The sequence below is a fragment of the Parasteatoda tepidariorum genome, chromosome 7 (assembly GCF_982258835.1).
Source record: "Parasteatoda tepidariorum strain Cologne lab strain chromosome 7, Ptep-v5.0, whole genome shotgun sequence".
NCBI classification, from domain to species: Eukaryota; Metazoa; Arthropoda; class Arachnida; order Araneae; family Theridiidae; genus Parasteatoda; species Parasteatoda tepidariorum.
Window position 1 is genome coordinate 103,223,154 of NC_141761.1, and position 20,379 is coordinate 103,243,532.

Here is a 20,379-nt window from a genome sequence, read left to right on the forward strand (position 1 = left end):
CTAAAAGCTCTCGATAATATACATATAATTTCTGAAGTTTCATAATCTAGTGATAAAATTTCTGAATGACTCAATTACATTTATTTAAAACAACATTCAAAGTATGATTTTTAGAAAAGGTAATAAATAAAGATGTTTTTGATTTGCATTATTGATTTGTACTATTTGATGTATTATTTTTTATTTTAAGATTATTTCTTTTTTTTGGCAAACTGTTAGTAAATATAGTTATAAGTGAATCGATTCTCTAATATTAATACAATAATGCAAACAAGTTTAAAACGAGTATTACATATTAAATTCTTGAAGAAAGATTAGAGATTAAAATATGTAGATATTTATTTTAGACTATGTATGTAATTGTCAAAATGAAAGAAGAATACATTCTCTTTCTGAAAGAACACTGTAAACTCTGGGATGGAGGTCACGACCCCCAAGCGAAGGGAGAACGATTAAAGGATAAACAAAAGTCATTGGTCACTTTCTTATAACTATCGATACAAAACGTCACTTCCTAGGGGGAGGGTCCGAACCTTTGTTTGAGGGCTGGGATTCCCTTCACCGCTCTCTTCGGGAGTTGCGAGGTTTGGATTTTGTTTTACTATCGGACGGAGGACGTCCTCCTACTTCCTCAGGAGGAAGTGAACATTTGCGTCGACGATCACCTCCGGAATACGGACAGTTAGGGCTTTGTATCAATTTGCACAATTGTAATTGCAATTGTCAGGAGGAATTTAGTTTTTTGCCAGGCGATTAGAAGTTTAAGGTTTTGGGAGCTGATATGGGGACGATTGTCCTGGGATCCATCAAGGTGATGAAAAGAAATTAATTATTTACACCTCTTTCATGCACTGAGCTCCTCATTGAGAGGTTCTTCTCTAGAAGATGGATTGCTGATAGTTTCAGCTTCAACATTTTCAACAAATCTATCCAAGGTATTCAAAAGCCTTTGAATTCTCAGCCAGCATTTCTCTATCGACATGACCCTTCACTATCACTTCAGAGCGTTAAAACAAAAATTCTTAAAGACACTTTCTTTGTTTCACTACGCCTCTAGCACACGGTGGGGTTCTGAATCAGATCACCTGCTCCGAATTGTCAACTGTTGTGTCAGGAGTGTCCCTCATTCCAGAATGTTCGTAAAGAACTTCGTCAGTCCTCAAAATCTAGCATTTACCGATATCGTGAAGTCCTTCCGTCCTCGGACTATGGAACAAACCGTTTCTGATTTTTTACTCAAACCATAAGGTTCATTAATTAATAGTCCCGTAGTGGACTGATCGTTAAGACACGGTTCCCAGCAGATCACTGAAGTCAAGTATCACTGGCTGCGGTCAGTGTGTGGGTGGGTGACCACTTGAATCAGTCTGCGTAGGGACCGAGGGTGTGCGGTATTGGCCCTCGTTAAACTGTTCTACCGTAAAGTTCTCGACGTCACGTGTAGGTCGTCGGGCTACCGAAGCAGGGGTGCCATCCCCTCAGCAGAGGATCAAAATTGTGATGGCATGTGTTCGGATCATCCTCAGGGATGTTTCCCAGACCGTCGCCAATAGTGCGACGTAAATTAACAGCAACAACAATTAATTAATATGCAGAGCTATAAGCCAACGCAGAGTGCTCGTTGCACTCTCTACAATTCATACTCTACATCAATACGAAAGTGAAATCTAAAGTTCACTTTTTAAGTGTCAATATAAAGTAGAAATTACACGTACGAAATTATTAAATATATGTAAAAAATTTCCTTATTTTAGGTTTTACCAAAGTATTTTTGAACAATTAATTGTTATAGTGTGTGAAATATGGGTTCATCTGTATCAAGAAAAAATGCGTCTTGTCATGAGGGGGAAGAAAATACGGAAATGTTTTGTAATTTCGAAATACCTGATGATTTGCTAATTGACGTTTTGTCGTTTGTACCATCCAATGATTTGATCACTCATTGCCGATTAGTTTGTAAGTTATGGAAAGAAATTATTGATGGGCATGGACTGTGGAAAATTAAATGCGAACGTGAAAAGAAATATTTCCCATCACTTAAATTTGAAAAGATACCTCTTCATTACTATCGAATGATATATATTCACAATCCTTATGGAATAAATCTCATTCAAAATCCATCTGGTGAAAGTAAGCATTTTGAAATGAAAACTTGTGTAAATAAAATAAAACATGCATAAATATTGAAAAACGTGAGAAAAAATACTTGAGTTTTTGAGATGACAAGCGTCAAAAATCTAGGATAATACATCTGCTTTTTAAGCTGATTTAAATTATTAATGTAGTATCTAATCAGGGGTCTGTTTAGAAAAAATTTAGGTCCGTTAACGGACCCTTCACAAAAAATCTTTTCATAAAAAAGGACCCTTCACAAAATATTTTAACTTAAAAACGGACCCTTCACAAAATAATTTTTATCTTTTAATCGGACCCTTCACAAATTTGTTTATCTTCATTATTGTTTTATGAATCAAATAAACCCTTCCCAGGAGGGGGGGGGGGGAGAGAAAGACAGATGTAAAGGAACCAAGTTTTGTATTCGGCAGACGCTTCTTCCATTATTCGTCTGAAATGAATATTCTGCGTTCAGCAGTATAGGCTAAATACCAAATATTTGTATGTTGCATCTTGAATTAGTAGCAGCAATTGCTGTTTAATTTTTAAAAGTTAATTTTTTTTATTAATAATTTTACAGTGTTGAGCATAATCTTGTATGCCTTTACAATTTAAAAACTCCTTGAAAATTTTTTTTGAAGTAACAGGACCTTATTTGCTGACATTCACAAAAGCAGGACCATGGTTGAAAGAATGTGACTTAACGTTTATTTTATATTCACAAATTACGAGTAATTTTTTCACAATTTTACAAAGGCGGACCTGTCGCAAAATGTCTGGATAGACCCCTGCTAATTGATATTTTCATATTGTTTCCCGTTTTAAAAAACCAAAATAAAAAAGGCTAATGATTTCTGTCTCAGTACCTACGTGAAAATAATCACCAGATATGAGTAATATATATGTGAATGCTGTTTGGGGAAATACTTTCGTATTAGTAATAAAAAAAACAGTCAAAATTCGATTTTTCTTATCTGGCAGAGATTGATATCAGATTTTTTTTCTCTGCTTTGGGCAGCCGCATCTTTCCCATGGTTACGTTATTGTATTTAACCTTCAGGTATGCTGGTTTCAAATGCAATTTAAAACTACATTTGTATGATTTAAAATCACACACATTGTGATTGGTATTTACGTGATTTAGGACAGGGCATCTTGTTTTCTTGACAGGGCATCTTGTTCTCCTTTCATGATTTCATATCTAATAATGCATTTCTTTTACACGCAATTTAAAAACCACTATTGTGATTTGTGTTTAAATTAGTTAAAAATTATATATCAGAATTCATATTCATGTTTTTAAAATCAAACATCAAGGTCCGTATTCACGCAATTTTTGAATAAATATGGAGATTCATATTCGCATGATTTAAAAATCACATTTTGAGTCACACAATTTAAATAATTAAATAAAATCTCACATTGATATTTTCATTAAATTGTTGATTACATTCCATGGATAAATGCTTCCCATATACACTTTTTTCTTGCTCAAATTTTAGGTATGTTTTCATTTACATAAAGTGTTTTTAAGTGAATTAGATACCTAATTCCAGGGTTTGAAAAAACCCAACCCACCTGGGTTTTATTGAAAAAACCCGGGGAAAATTGGGTTTTATTTGAAAAAACCCGGGGGAAATTGGGTTTTTTCATTTAGTGCTCATAAATTTTACTGTGAAAATATTTTTATTTATTAAATAGAGTTGTACAAGTAAACACTAAAATTTCATCTGACTTTTACCTGTAATAAAATTAAACTGGAATAAATATTTAATGGTCTTCCATGTTTTTATAATACGATTAACAGAAAGTGAAATTAAAATTACGTATAATTATAAAGAGTATCAGTTATTTGCCCCTTTTTTCAAATATTTAGATAAATATATGCATTTTTAGATACATTTTAACTTTATAGTTTCAAAAGACAAATTAATCTTAAAATTATAAAAAAAGCATATATAAAAAGTTATAGCTTATTTTTTTAAATTCAGAAAATAACACTTTAAATTTGTTTATTGTTGTTTAATGTATCACTTAATAGAAATTTTTTTTTTGTTTGCTTTCATTATTTTAGACATGATTAAAAGAAACAAAATAAATTGTATTCAAATGAAATCTTAAAAATAATATTTAAAAAATCTTTAAAGTAATATTTTAATTTTTAACTGTTTTTTAATTGTGATAAACTTTCTCCAAATAGTTAAAAATTGTCAGCAGATGTTAAGAGTTAACTTAAAAAAAAGTCCAATTTTTTCCTTTATTATTATTATCATACAACAGATTCAAAGGGTCTACATTTCTCTCTTAGATGGTGATACACTTTTACGAGTTTTGTAGCTTTATCTATTCCTAATCTATTTCGAAGTTTACTCTGCACCAAACCGAAACTTGAAAAGTGTCTTTCGATAGAGACAGAGGATGCTGGTGCTGAGTTCAAATAAAAAAGAATTGACAGAAATTTTGTGGAAGCTAGGAATTTTATTTATTTATTTACTTATTTTTTTTTTTTTTTTTTTTTGCCATAATTTTCCACTATTTTTTGCACTCAAGCATCTTTGATTTTGGAAAGTATTCAGGATCGGAAATTTTGAATGCCATAACACGTGGCAGGAATTCTGGATGATGCTTAGAAAGACAGTTTTCTGCTAATTGGTCTTGTTCATCATTTAAAAATTGTCCCCTTGTTTCGGGATCCAGGACGCATATGCTAATAAATGATGTGGCTGAACAGCCTGATTGAATCTTTTTACAAAATGTTTATGAGGTTCTAATTCATCACACGATAGTAAGTTAATTCATATTTCAACAGCTTCTGAAATTGAAATGTTTTCTGATTGAAGCTTTTTTAAAGCTTAAGAAACAATTGATATCTGTTTTTCCCAATTGATAGTTTATTGGTAAAGCCCAACATTATTTAATATTTTTGACGTATTATTATTAGATTCATTTTGATGTTCAAGAACACTCTCTTCATATTTATGGTAATTATTGGCAAAAGTTTTTACGTGCTCATAATATGAATTCCACCTATCATTTTTTTCATTTGTCCATCCATGTGCTTGATGCACATTTCTAAAATATTTGTTAACTTCAACGATGTGTCCAATGATAGTATTAGGAGCTACTTCTTTTTGAATCAAATTTAAAAAAACCAATTTGTAAAAAAACACCAAGTGGGTTTTTTCAAAGTGGGCCCACTTGGGGAACCCTGGTTATATGTATTTTATATTAAGTTTAAATGATGCATTATCACTACCTATTTGAATCTTCTTTATTGTTAAGTGCATTATGTTTCATAATTTTTTAAATTTGGAATTATAAAATATAAATGCAGTAATATAAAAGGAACAAGTTTATTAATCTTTTTGTTTTCACATTCATTTATTTACTATATTTATTAAACATATGGATATTACCTATTATAAAATAATAATCTGTAAATATTTATAATCAGTAAAAACTAAAATTTCATCTGACTTGAGTTAAAATAAAAAACTGAAATAAATATTTAATGGTCTTACATGTTTTTATAATAAGGTTAATAGAAAGTGGAATTAAAACTACGAATAATTATAAAGAGTATCAGTTACTTGTCCCATTTGTTTTCAAATAATTAACCCTAGGAAAATGATTTCATTTTTAGATAAATAATTTTAAAAAGTTCTCTTATAAAAAGTTTTAGCTTTTTTTTTTTAAAGCCAGAAAATAAAACTGTTTAAATTTGTTAATGTATCACTTGGTAAAAAAAGAAGAAAAAAATTTCTTTTCAATTTTTTTAAACATATGAATTAATAATAATAACCTGTTTATAATTATATAAAGCATGCAACTATATTTGAAAAATTGATCTTTTCAGAGTATATTATTTAAATTTTTATTTGATTTAATATCATTAAAATATTACTTTTTGAAAAAACCCATTTGAAGTTTTCAATAGTAGATACCTACTATAAAATTACATGAAGATTCCAGTTTCTTTTACTTTACTAATATTAAAAACTTAATCATATAAATCATGACAAATTTATGCTGCACTATAAATTATATAAATGTAAATGCAAAACAATAAGTTTTAGTAAAAAAAAAATATTTTTTTTTGAAAAAACCCACTTATCGTTCCAAGTGGGTTTTTTCAAGGTGGGCCCGCCCAATAAAACCCGGGCGGGTTTTTTCAAAGTGGGCCCACTTGGCGAACCCTGCCTAATTCATCCATCATTTCAAGTGAAGCAAATAAGTGTTTTTAAGTCAATTATGTAACGCGTTTTTAATTATAAAAAGTTTTTTGTTTTTTAACAAAACTCATCTCTGTGGTCTGAATCAATATAAAGTTTTTTTTTAAAAAAATTAAGAAATTTTTTTTAAAAAAATTTTGTGATTTTCAAGCAAATTTTGCCAAAAGGAAGTGTCAATAAAAGATTTGAAACTAGTTACAAGAATTAATCAGTTGCTTGCAAAAAGTTTTTTAATTAAGATTTTCTATTTTAAAACATTTTTATAACTATATAGTGCTTCTAGAAGATCTTTTATTAGCATACAATGCTTTATATTTTATATACATAATTGAAGGGTTTTTTTACAAGACATTTTCTTTTCATTCTATGGTAAATTGTATAATGAAAGTAATATTTAATGAAATAATAAACACTCTATGCAATGTGCTATTTAAATGATAATATTTCAACAAATACCTAAAAGCTAAATTTTTAGAGTTTTGATACCAGTTTTATATGTGAAGATCCATGGTTAGACCTCATGAACAGGGCCGTAACTACGCCGGGGCACCGCCCCCGGGCCCCGACGGTCAAGGGGGCCTCATATGACGAGACCACATCATGTTTTTTTTTTTTCAAAATAAAGCACTCTAATTATATATATGTAGGAAAGAAATTGTGTTAAGATAGTGTTGATGAAAATTTTCTTTTTTGTAATTGCGTACCTACTATAACATAAAGGGAAGAGTAAAAAACGGTAAAACACCTTTTCACAAATTATTTCCCTTTCTTAAAAGAACAAACAAGCTTTGCAGAGAAGGGGAAAGGCCACAGCTGCATGTAGTTGATTGCGTCAGACCCAGTGGCAGAGGGCCCCTCTAAAATTTAGATGATGGGGCAAACGATGCGTTTCACCCCTCCTGAAATTTAGACACTCACAAAAATAAAGTCAAGTAAAATTAGTAATTAAAAAAAAAAGATTTTTTTCAATTTTGAAGCTATTTTTGAAATAGAAAACTTTATATTCCTCTAACATTTATGTGCCTTGCCTCTTCTTATATTTGGTTATTCGCCAAGACGAAGTCTAGTAAAATAGGTAATTTTAAAGGGAAAAAAAAGCTATTCTTTTTCAGCTTTGAAGATTATACATCAAGTTATTCTGTTATGGGCGATTAATATGCTTTTTGACTTTTGAAAAAGTAAAGTAAAAGTAGAAAAAGTATTTTATTTCCAACTTTTACTCTATTTTCTACCGAAATAGTAATGAGGGGGCGAACATAGTTTTTCGCCCCTTCTGAAATTTCAAAGTGCTCAAAAATAATAAAAATTGGTAACTAAAAAAAAAAATGTCATCTTTGAATCTATTTTCCAAATAGAAAGCTTTATTTTCTTCTGAAATAAAAGTAAGGGGGCGAAAAATTTGCTTCTCATTTTCTGAAATTTAGACACTAATAGAATAAAATCAAGTAAAGTTGAAAATTTTAGAAGAAAAAAATTGTTTTGTTTCATAACTTCGACGATATTTTCCAAATAAAAAACTTCATTTTCCTCTTAAATTATAGTAAGGGGATAGAAAACTTTAATTTCTTCTGATATAAAGTAAGGGGGGCTAAAAAAAATTTTGTATCTTCAGAAATTTAGACATTTGAAATAATAAAGTCCAGTAAAATTGTTTTTTTTTTTTTTTAAAAAAACAAAAAAAAAAAAACTTTGAAGCTATTTTTCAAAAAGAAAATGTTATTTTCTTCTTAAAGTGAGGGGGCGAAGAATATACTTCACCCCTTCTGAATTTCAGACATTCGCAAGAATAAAGTCGAGTGAAATTTATATTTAACTCTTATTTTCGACTTTAAAGCTATTTTCCAAATCGAAAACTTTAGCCTCCCCTTCTGAAAATTTGACATTCGCTATAATAAAGTAAAACAGAATTGAGAATTTCAGAAAAAGAAATTACTTTTTTCCCCAATTTGATAGCTATTTTTCAAATTGAAATAGAAATCCCCCCCCCCCCAAGAAAAATGCTTCGGTTTTGTTTCAATTTTTTTCTACATATTACAACTTTTAATTTATTAAAAAAATTTAAAACAAAAACACGAAAAGAGAAGAGGAGCACATCATAAAAAAACATAACAAGTGTTTAGAAAACTAAAATAAGCACCACTGTTTTGCATCCTGAAAAATGCATTCTACACTGAGACTAATAGATATATTTGAAAGCATCTTTTGACTGTGGGTGGTATGAAGGTGTTTAAACCTTCATACCCCCCAGAGTTGACCCACAGTTATCTGACTCCTCAAAAAATAGCCATCTCCTTTTACACCATGGGAAAATGACCTTTTCCGTCTTAAAATTGCCTTAATCATTTATATGTCCCTTAAGTTGTCTTAAACTAGAAATTATCTAGATGTTCTAGGAAAACGGATGTAAGCTTTTAAGGACGTAAAACGTTGCAGTTAAATTCCAGTTTTTAACTCATTTAATTGCATCATTTAAATTAACCATTTTTAATTGAGATATAAATTTTCTGTTACCTTTTGTTTTGTTCAATTTTTGAAATTAAAATTTAACTTTAATTAAGAGTTTTTAAAATTATTTGCAACTTCATTTTTTCAAACATAAATCGTGATATCAATAATTCCCATTCTTAATAAAAAATTTCTTTGGAAAACAAGAAAACCAAATGTAAATTTATTTATAAGGAGGTAAGTAGTAAATGTTTGCATTAACTCATTTAATACATTTAAATTTTATATTTATATACTGTTAGAATTCTTTTATAAGAATGGTAACATAAAAATTGCTTTTTTTTATGTTCGTATATAAAATTTAATTTGTATAGTACTTTAATTGATAATTTTACTGTTTATTGTGTGCATGGATTTTGTTCTGATTTTATATTTTTTGAATTATTAAGACCTTTAAATTTTTTAAATTGGAACTTCGAATTTTTAGGGTGTTTAACAACTTTGTTTTCATTAAAAAATGAAATGCAATCTTTATTTTACATAAAAAAAATCATATTTAATTTAATAAAAAAGCTATGAACATCAGCTTAGAAATCCGTAGCAATTAAAATTCATTACCATGACAAACCATTAAAAGGAATTTTTTTTTAATTAGCAAATATGCTTTCATTTTTTATCATTTTTCTTTCATTAAAAAAAAAAAAACTATTACTCTTTGTCATAATTTTGCCACATATCGTTGGTTCAAAACTAAAACGACACTTCTGCACGATCTTCTCATGTTATTTGAATGAGAAGTGAGTGCAGAAATGTCCTTTTAGTTTTGAACCATCGATATGATTACAAGGCGTCATGAATACATAGGCCAAATATTCAAGAACGAATTCTTTTCAAAATATAGCTATATTTTCTAGGGACCTGTCCATATTGGAGTAAAGCAACTTTGTTTTTTGTTAATCGATGAATATAGAGAAAAAATTTCTGTTTATTTTTTCAATTAGGACTTTTTAAAATGTGGATATATGTGCCGATAGAAAAAAAAGTCTATAATTTCCTTCAGTTTCCATAACGCGATCAAAAACTTTTAGATTTGAAATTAAAAAATAATTTTAATTATTATAATGATTTTGTCTTGAAAAGACCTTCCTAACGGTATAGTAACCGGATTCATCTGGTTTATAAAATTGGTATTTTGTGATTAGCATTATATTTATAGGAAAAGGAGGCTACTGTGGGCATGGGGGACAAGAGGAGACAACATGAATAGTCTTTTTTTCCCCTAGTCATTTCCTCGGTGAGATGCCGTAAATTGGTAACATTTACGTGCAGTGAACCAAAAACGTACCATCCTGAATAACTTTTAATTTAATGATCGGATCTTCACGTTCTAGGACTCCATCTTAATAATTCGAGGGTGTGACTTCAAATATGCAAATTAATTAGTGCATGATATTTTATTTTAAGTTACACAATCAGACACAAAAACATACTTTCCCTGAATAAACATTACTTTTGTTCAACAGATTCGATTTTCTAACCCCCGTAATATAGGTAGCTGTAATCTGGGAAATATGGTCCCAATAGTTGGGTCGGGTGAGCTATCCAAAGTTTGGACCCCCAAATGTTAAGGGAATTGAAAAATTTTTGCTCACTATTAGAAAATTCTTTTATCTAAAGATAATTCCATGCAAAAAATAACTTTTAGTAAATATTTAGTATTTTTTATTTAATAATAGTCAGATGTTGTTGATCATTTACGTTGCACTAGTGCTACACAATAGGCTATTGGCGACGGTCTGGGAAACATCCCTTGAGGTTTGATCCTCTGCAGAGGGGTTTGGCACCCCCGCTTCGGTAGCCTGGTGACCTGCACGCGAAGTCGAGCATTTTATGGTAGAACAGTTTAACGAGGACCAATACCGCACACCCTCGGTCCCTACGCAGACTGATCCAAGTGGTCACACACCAGCATACTGACCACAGCCAGTGAGGCTTGACTTCGGTGATCTACTGTGAACCGTGTCTTAACGATCAGTCCACTACGGGACAATAATAGTCTGAAAACTTTTGAATCGCAAAGCATATATATATATTTTTTAATCATTTTAAAGTATCTAATTCCACATGGAAAATACAAAATTAAAGCGAAATTGGTTGATTAGTTCTTGAGAAATTGAGTTTTATAAGTACGACTTTTTTTTAATTTAATTTCTCAGGATTAATCGATTTCGCTGAAATTTTGTATTTTGCCATGTGGAAAACTTAAAATGTTTCGTTATCCAATTTATATGCGAACAAATAACTTGTTTTCATAAACATATTCGTTAACATAATACATAAATAGCTAAAATGACGATTAGAGATGGAGTAGTGAAAGTTTTTGAAAGGGCCTCCGCCAAAAATTTTTGCCCCAGGGCCCCGAGAGGTGAAGCTACGGCACTGCTCATGAAATCTATATTGTATTCAATCCAAATGTCACTGTGATAAAAATAATTAAAATATAATTAAATTGATTGAAATGCAGTCGAACAACGCTATAGTGAACCGTCTACGGACTCAGTAATGTGTCCACTATAACCAATGGTTCACTATGTCCAAATTTTTTGAAGAATATTTTTTGTATAAGACAGTTGAATGATTGAAAATTGGGTTTGCAATTTTACACAAGTCATTTAAAAAATTATTAACTAATTAACAGATAATAAAGCGAAAATTGATGAAAAAAGTACTTACTATTTTTTAACATTTTTAAAGCACCTTGGTTTTTGAGATTTACCTATGACAGTTAGTTTTCGCTTTTCTGAGCCATTCATATTAGCACAAACAAGAACTGTTATTCTCACTTTGGAGAGTTTCCCATTAGTGCATTTTTCTCCTTTAAATTTTATCGTCTAATTGGGAATCAATTTGTAAAATAGTCCAGCTTCATCAGCATTAAAAATGTCTTTCTCTTCATAATTCTGTATAATACTCGGCCACAGTCCAGTTTTCCACTTTTCCACATCCGTTGCATCAACACTCGCTTCTTCTCCAATAATCTTTCCTGAAGAAATATTAATCCCTTTTTGAATCTATCCAGCCATCCATTGGAGCATACAAAATCCCTTTCCTCTAATTTTTCAGCAAACTCATTCGCTTTAATTTGAAGCATAGGTCCGGTCACAGGAAGATTTCTATCCCGCTGAGTGGTGAACCATTTTAACAAAGCTTCTTCTACGTTTTCTCTTTCAGCTCCACGCAGTTTTTTCGATGAAACCATATTTTTGTTGTATGTGGCAAGAATTGCACTTCGATTTTTCCAAATGTTTGAAACTGTAGATTTTGACGAGGAAAATTCCTTACACAGTGTCGATTGATTGGTTCCATCTTCAATACGCTTTACAATTTTAACTTTGTCCTCTATCGAAAACGCTTTTCTCTTTAGAGAATTTGACATTTTCACTGCTTTTAAAATAAAAAACTTGTCTCAAATAGATAATGTAAGAATATGAAAAGAGCAGCTGTAGAATGAGTTAAATTGTTCCCCTTCTTGATTGTCAAGGGGTGATTTTTAAAGGAATATGGTTTGAACAGATAAGAAAATTCCAAAATTTCAGCAGGTGACCAAGTTAACTAGTTGTAGAGCAAGCTTGGGGAAAAGAGACAAAGCGAGGCTTGTCAGGGAGGGGGAGTATAAGATTCTGTTTGACATTTATTACAGTAGAGTTAAAAGTGATAAGCATAGAGGAGTGAAATATGACACATTTTATAGGAATGCATTCATTTTCAGTCCCAACACCTACAGATTTAAAGATGGTGGACTGAAAAAGATATTTAAAGAAATGAAATTTGAGTCCACTATAACCGAGTTTCCAAGTTCTAAGCTGTTCACTATAAGCGTTAAAAATAACATTATTTAAATAGGAGTACGGACGAGACCGCTAAAAATGTTCACTACATCCGTGTGTTCACTATATCCCAGGGTCACTATAGCGGGGTTCGACTGTATAATTAAATAAGATTCCTTAAATTAAATTTTAATAAATTAAAATGTTATAAATGTGCTAGTTTTAATAATTTTTTCATGTTTGTTGATTATTTTTTTATAGATGGGATGAATGACTGGATCATTACCCACAGTGGTGGAGATGGATTGACTGTTGAAGACCCGCCAAATGGAGCTGATCCAGTACCAGCAGAAGTTGGTATGCAGGTTCTATTATTATTTTGTGTTCCATTTGGTTTAGTTAAGCGATTTATTATTATTTTAATGAGGATTTTAGTTTCAACAACAGGCTATTCCCGAAAGTTATTTAAATTTTAAAAAAAACTTACATTTTCAAATACATTGAAGTTAAATTAATCTTCTTTTTTAAATGGTTTTTATCAATAAATACTCAATATTGTTATTTCTTAATTATTTTTACTTTACTGTTTGACAGGAACTGATTTTTTTATTTCAAAGAAATAGTAATAAAATAAGTTTTTTTTTAAAAAAAGATTTTTTTAGACATTGCATCTTTCTTCTTCTTAATTATGAAGTAAATTGCGTAATATTCAAATTTTTCATGATATTCATATGAATCTTAAAATCATTAAGCGAGCCTTCCTTTCTTAGGAAAATGTATCTAGTCACTAATCAGGACAAAACAAAATCTATGTCATTATTGTCAGTTTTAATGATTCTTTCTTTTAAATAGGACTCTGGTTTGAATCTGCTTCAAAAATTTTTACTTTGAAATGAACACATTCAATTTGATCAGTGATTTCAAGGGTAGAGTCACAACTGTTACTCTGTCTTTATTAAATTTTAATGATATTTAAAATTTGATTTTATCAGTTGAAAAAACAAACTACTCATTTACAAAACTTTGATTAGTCCAACATGATGATTACAAAACTTTGATTCGAAGATATAGATAATAAGGCTAATGAAAAGATCTCAACTAAGAAACTATTCAATAATTGTGAATTGTTTGGCAGTTATTTTATATTTTTATAAACTTTATAGAAATTCAGAAAATTTAATAACACAGTGCAACTAATAAGATTGAATAATAAGGCCAATGAAAAAATATCAACGAAGAAACTAATCAATAATTGTGAATTGTTTAGTGGTTATTTTATATTTTTATAAACTTTATAAAATAACTCAACTTTATGAGTTAATATTTATAAAAATGTTAACAGTAATGAATATTTTCTTAAAATTAAATTTTTAAAAAAAAATATTGTGGCTTATGCTTTGACTTTTTTTTTTTTGATTGGTTGATTTTAATTTCTTTCCATAATTTTTATTATTTTTTTTCTAATAGGCTCAACTAAGTGCTTTGCAACTTCATACCTACCGAGTGAAAAACATCAAGTAATTGATCTTGTTGCAAGAGGAATTCATCCTGATGTTATAGATTGCTCTAAGACAAAAATTGAAATCGGAGAATGGTAAATAATAAATCAAAGTGTGATTAATTATATTTAAAATTTTATTACTTGTTATTTTTCTGTTATGGACAAAATTAAAATGATATGATGTGTCTTAAATTTTCCATTTATGTTATATTTTACTTTGATCTTCACTTCTGATAAGGTTGTTATTATGCTTTATTTTTAAAGACAAGTTTAAAATACATAACAATTTAATACAGTTGAACAGGAATTATTTTATTTCAAATTTCTGCTGGATCACTAGAATTCTATTTAAAAAAATGTTAAGAAAATTACATATAATCCCAATTTAATTTTAAACGATTCTATCTTTTTGTATAATTACTCTTAAAATATTAAGGAAAATTAATTTTAAGATAGTTTTTTAAAGAAAAACAAAAGTGGTTATGTTAGCTTAAAATCTAATGGTGATTAAGATATTTGAAGAATAAAAATAAATAGGAAATTGCAATTAAAAAAAAAATTGGAATTCCAGCCAACACTTTATATTTAATTAAAAAAAATATGTAACAGTTTTTTTAGATAAAATTTATGTTAAATATCTCACCCTTTTTTTTTCTTGGACAAAAATATTGTATTTCTTCTTCTTGCATTCAGTGAAATATTGAAGTATTATGTTTAGTAGATCTGGAAAAAGAGAGTTAAAACGGTAATCACTTGTTATACATTTTTTTAAAAAATATTTTAGACAACACAAACCTTATTACTATTTTTAAGGGTTAAAGCTAGGTAAGCAAAAAAATGCTATTTATATTTAACCAAATTGCAAAACAAAATAAAAAAATTAATAAAATAAATAAATGACTAAATAAATAAATAAAATAGTTAAACAAGTAGTCAAATTTTAAAACATGTAAGCCGAAAACTCTAACCCAAACTTTTTTTTTTAAATGAATCATTTAAACTAATACCTAATAAAATACAATAATAATAATACAATGCAGTGATAATAGTACAATGTAGTAATATGAAAGAATTTTTAAAAAAAAGTAATTTATGTTTGAGAATAATCAGAAACCACTAGGTTGGTTTATGATTGAAATTAAATTGCACTCAAAATAATCAGTAACTTAAACAGACATGATTTGGAATGAAATTGACATCACACTTATTTGCTTACCAGAATTCAAATATAAAAATCTATAACCCATTGAAACTAATAATTAATTTTAAAACAATGACAAGAAATTATAGAACAATGATCAGTTTCACTTAACTTAACTTAATCAATAACCACGCAGATGAAAGCATGCATTTTTGGTAGTAAACACTTTCAGCTCAAGACTAAAGTCAAAATAATTATAAGTTATTGGATGCGATATAATTACTTTACGGAATAAAATGTAATTCAATTGAACAAAAATAACCAATTACTCGAACAGAGGGATCTGGATTTCAAATATAGAAACACATGTGCTTAACCGTAAGTCATATGCAAGAGTTAATGATTTCTTGGAATTCTAATTTTGAAACAAAGGCATGAAATAATAAAAAATTATATATTATATTTGAAAATAATCAGTAACAATGAAGATGGAAATCTGTTAATAATAAATAGCGCTAGATTCAGCTCTGTCGCTAAAAAGAACCAGATACTGTGTAATGTAAAAAATTAACAAAAAAGTAAAATTGACAATTAATTGTAAAACTAGCTCTCAAAAAGAAAAAGTTTCAAACATACTTTTGAAAAAAATATATAAAAATGTAAATAAATAGGAACTTGAATGACTAGAACTGTTAAGTAAAACACGAAATCTCTTTTTAAATGGAAATGATAAAATAAGCAATGCATATTAATCAAAACGAATATTAAATATTTTTAGCTTATAAAATTGCTGACAAGTATTCTCTCAGAAGAGGACTGAAACAGATAGAATTATACGAAAAAGAAAACTAAACGCTTATGTTAGGAGTATTAACATTATGTTAGGAATGTTAGTTCCAATAACTGATAAAGTGGTTAATTAATAAAATCCATTTCATTTTGTATTAAATATAGTGAGAAAAATAAAAAAAGAAAGAAGGAGGAAGGCAAAAGAGCTTGAAAATTTTCTTTTAAAACAAAAGCATTTCTCCATATATTTGTACCTCCATATATAAATATGTTCTATATTGAACATTTACGTTGCTTTTAGTATTAAAGTACTCAACTTAATAACAGCTCAAGCTGCTTTTTTCTGATTTTGCTTTTTATGATTTTGTTTTCTTCTTTGGCATTTTTATTATTATTGTCTTAAAAAAGTGCAGAAAAACACAAATCTAAAAAATCATATTTGAAACGAGATTCAAATTTAGAAAAGTAAAACGCAGGAACTTCTCCATTATAAAATTATTGTATTGAAGCATAGTATAACGTATGGGTGTTTATCCTTTGTGATCTTTTATTTTGTGCATCAATAGGCCTGAAATTTTATGAGGATGGTAATCTTCGTTTCATGAGGACGATATTCTCCCTTCCTCGATTTTCTCTTCTATGAAAAGGCAAAGATATTAATTAAATAGAAAGCAGGTGTTAGAAAGTATACACAAATTCCACTTTTTCCAGGAACTAGAAGGGGTTGTTTTTCTTAGATAAGATTTATAGACCAATCTATTGTCTATAAATACCACACCCAAAATCAGGAGAAGCAAGGTTTTTTTCTTTGGACTTTTTCTTAAATCAGATAGTTAAGAAAACAACCTTTTCTTGAAAAAATTACATAAAAAGACAATGTTTTTATGGGATGGCGACTTATTTTTATAGAAATAACCAGGAGGGCAAGTTTGTAGGGATCAAATAGCAGGCAGGGTGAGCCGTACTTCTAAAAGGAAGATCACTGTCTGAACTTCATATCAGGTCACCAGTTGGAAAGCTACCGTTAAGGCCACTTTATTTTGGATAAGGCTATAACGACAGAAAATTTAAAATATCTCATTTGACTTTTATTATTAATTAGTTAAATAAGTGTAGTTAATGACACTTATTTTAATTATGTTTTACTAAATTTTACATACTAATAAGGAAAATGGTATTAAATATCAACATGAAATTTTTAATGGTAAATACTGTTTGTAATCAAATGTTTTAAATTTTCACATCTCTGCTTGCTAATAGAAATGTGCAAAAATTTAGAATTGGTTTTAATGTTTTTTTATCTAAAGGGAAAATAACTTGCTAAAAAATTTTTTTTTTTTTCAAATTTAAAGTGTTTGTCTACTTTTAACTATAATTATTTTTTTTCCAATAAAGTTGTATTGATAGTAGTAGTACTAAAATATGAGAAAGAATCAACAAAAAAAAGTTTAAAAAAAGAAAAAAACAGCTTTATAAGATATTGGTTGAATAGATTCTGAGATATAAAAATTTAAAAAGAAAAGTTTTCTTTATTCTTGTTGCATGACTAGAATCTCTTATAATCTTTAAAATATTATTGAAAAAAGAATTCTATTCCACATGAAACTTTCAAAGTATTTTGACAGTTTCATGCAAGAAGTTGATAACAAAATGAGAAGTTAATTTTTGACTTTTTGTATGATTTTTATTTCTGTTTCCTTGTTGCATGACTAAAATCTCTTTTTAATTTTCTTAGGTATGCCGCCCGTTTCGACTGTGCTTCATTTTATAAACTTGATGTATTTTTATTGGACGGAAATTATCCTGGTACTGAAACATGGGAAGATTGCATTGTGGATCATTTTACGTTTGAATACAGAGAAGAGCAGTGGGTTGGTAAAGAGTGGCATAAAGTGAGCAAAATTATTTATTTAGTTTAATACAGAATGCTTAAAAAATCATGATAAAATTAAAAAGGGGCAATATTTCATACAGAAAGTATAAAAATTAACGATTGTCGCAAATACTATCCAGAATCTAAAAGGTAATATTTTCTGTTTCCACCTGATCACCACTTTTCACTGTAAGTGTATTTTATTTCAGCTTCTTGTATTATTATTTATTACACAGGAAAGCTGTAATCATCCTTGGAGCATTCAGTTTATTTTACGCATATTCAATTTAACACACTATTATGTATATACAGTGATCTCTCACTTATGCACTCTCTCTTTTATATGCGTTTCTCACTTATGCACGCTTTTCTAGCAGTCCTGGCTGGGAATATAGAAAAACAACGATAACTTTTCTTCATTTATGCACTGCTCTGAAAAACCAACTATCGCTTATGCGCAGTGCAAAACTTTCTCACTTTGAAACTTGCAATGTATAGTAATATTTAATAGATTTAGTATAAAATTTAGGTATCTGTTTAGATATAAGTAATGTTGTACATTTTTTTTATAATGTACTCAATTCGAGTAATTTTTTTTTAGATTATAAAAAGTTTTAATTAGTTATGTTATACATTTTCTTTTTTAGATTGTAAATAGTTTTTTCCATACCTTTTTAGACGAAAAAGTCGTTTTATATATCTTTTCTAATTTCTTTTCTTTTTTTTTTGTTTTGTTCAATGTTCATTTTCTTATTCAGATTATAAAATGTTATTAATAATTAATGTCATTCAAATTTCTTTTGCTCTTTTCTGTATTAAAATACTGCTTTATTCAATTAACTACACCTTTTAGATTATAAAATGTTTTAGTAAATCATGTACCAGTTTTTTTTTTTTATATTTGAGATTTAAGACTGCTTTTTTTTAAATGAGGTTTTTATTTTTCTGACTTTAAAATGTTTTAATTAGTTGTATCATTAAAGAATTTTCCTTTCTTTCTTTTTTTCAGGTAAATCATGTGTTTGAAAATGTTGCTAAAAGTCGTTTTATTTATTTTGAGCACCATGGCAAAGACTGTCAGTTTTGGGCTGGGCATTATGGAAGCAAAATGACCGGTGCCTACGCAAAAGTTGTAATTTAATTCATGTGTTGCCATGCATTCCTAAATACCTGTGATATTGAGGCTATTCTTAATGTGTGTTTAAAATGAGTATGTTTATTTAAAATGCTGTGAGACGGGTTCTTGCTTAATTATATTGTGATGATTTTGTAAATAGTATTTCTGTACAAATTTAGTCTTTGCTTATGTCAAGAATTTAAATTGTCACTCAGTAATGATTTAAAAATAGCTTCTATGTGACTTTAATAAGTACTTTTAAAAGTGGATTTCATTTTAAGGCAATAATATGTTTTGGAAAAAATACATCTGCTGATAGTTATATGATATTTAATTTAGAATTCTGGAATATTAAAATGTGTGATGTATATGAAAGCATGAGTTGTAATTCTTTTGATTGAATAATGTTTACAAAAATATGTGCCTTAGTACTGGTGTTTTATTTAAAAGTTAGAAAAAATAATTAAAAACTGATACAGTTAAATTTGTTTAGTTGGCCTCTTGTAATGCATTACTTTATTGTTCAACTTAGACAGATGGTCAATTTATAGATAGGGTGGAGTCATTGTTGTTTTTGTTTTTTTTTCCTGTAATTTCTAGCATGTTATTCATAGATTTCTTGTTTATTACCAATCAATTTAAAGATAAATGTAGCTATTAAACTGCAATTTATTAGAAAAATTTAATAGTAAGCAGATTAATTTAAAAAATATACATTTTTTTTTTGAGATGCAAGACAGTAATTTATTGTACATTTCTTAAATATTTGTATGCAAGAACATTATATACATTTCATATTATACTTACGAACCTAAATTTTACAAAAGTCCTTAATAATTTTTGCGTATGGATGGTATTATGGCATAGGAAATTTCTTGGAAAAATTTGCTTTTTCAAGAAGTTTATAATCATAAGTTGACTTGTAAAACTTGCTCATAAGTTGACTTCATAACTTTCTCATAAGTTACCTGGGAAAGTTTTCGTTTCCAGTCAACTTATTGAAAGGTTTAGAAAAGCATTCAAAACTCTTAGATAAATCTATTATTTCTGTAGTCAACATACAAAATAAACCAGTGGTCAGGTTACATAGGTTTTGTTTCTTTCTATTATTAGATAAATTTGGTTCTATTTTTCAATGGAGGTCAACTTGACAGGTTTTTCTGTACTATCAAAAAGGTTAAGAGAAATCAAAATTTAATTTTAAATTACAGGCCTCCCAAATGGTCCACAATTTTCCCAAAAGTCCGCAAAAAAAAATTACCACCGCAAAAGTCCGCCGTCATCGAATAGAACCGCATTTTACTCATTTCTTTCAGCAAAAAAAAAAAGAACTTAATCA

General features: G+C 28.7%; 1 protein-coding gene across 1 annotated transcript; it reads left to right on the forward strand.

Moving 5' to 3' along the window:
- The first annotated feature begins 1,615 nt into the window (after positions 1–1,615).
- On the forward strand, positions 1,616–20,238 carry LOC107455853 (F-box only protein 27). Its single transcript, XM_016073568.4, has 5 exons — positions 1,616–2,130; positions 12,881–12,976; positions 14,087–14,213; positions 17,786–17,942; positions 18,933–20,238. The coding sequence occupies exons 1-5, from the start codon at positions 1,803–1,805 to the stop codon at positions 19,062–19,064; spliced, it is 840 nt and encodes a 279-aa protein (XP_015929054.1). The 5' UTR covers positions 1,616–1,802; the 3' UTR covers positions 19,065–20,238.
- Positions 20,239–20,379: the final 141 nt, after the last annotated feature.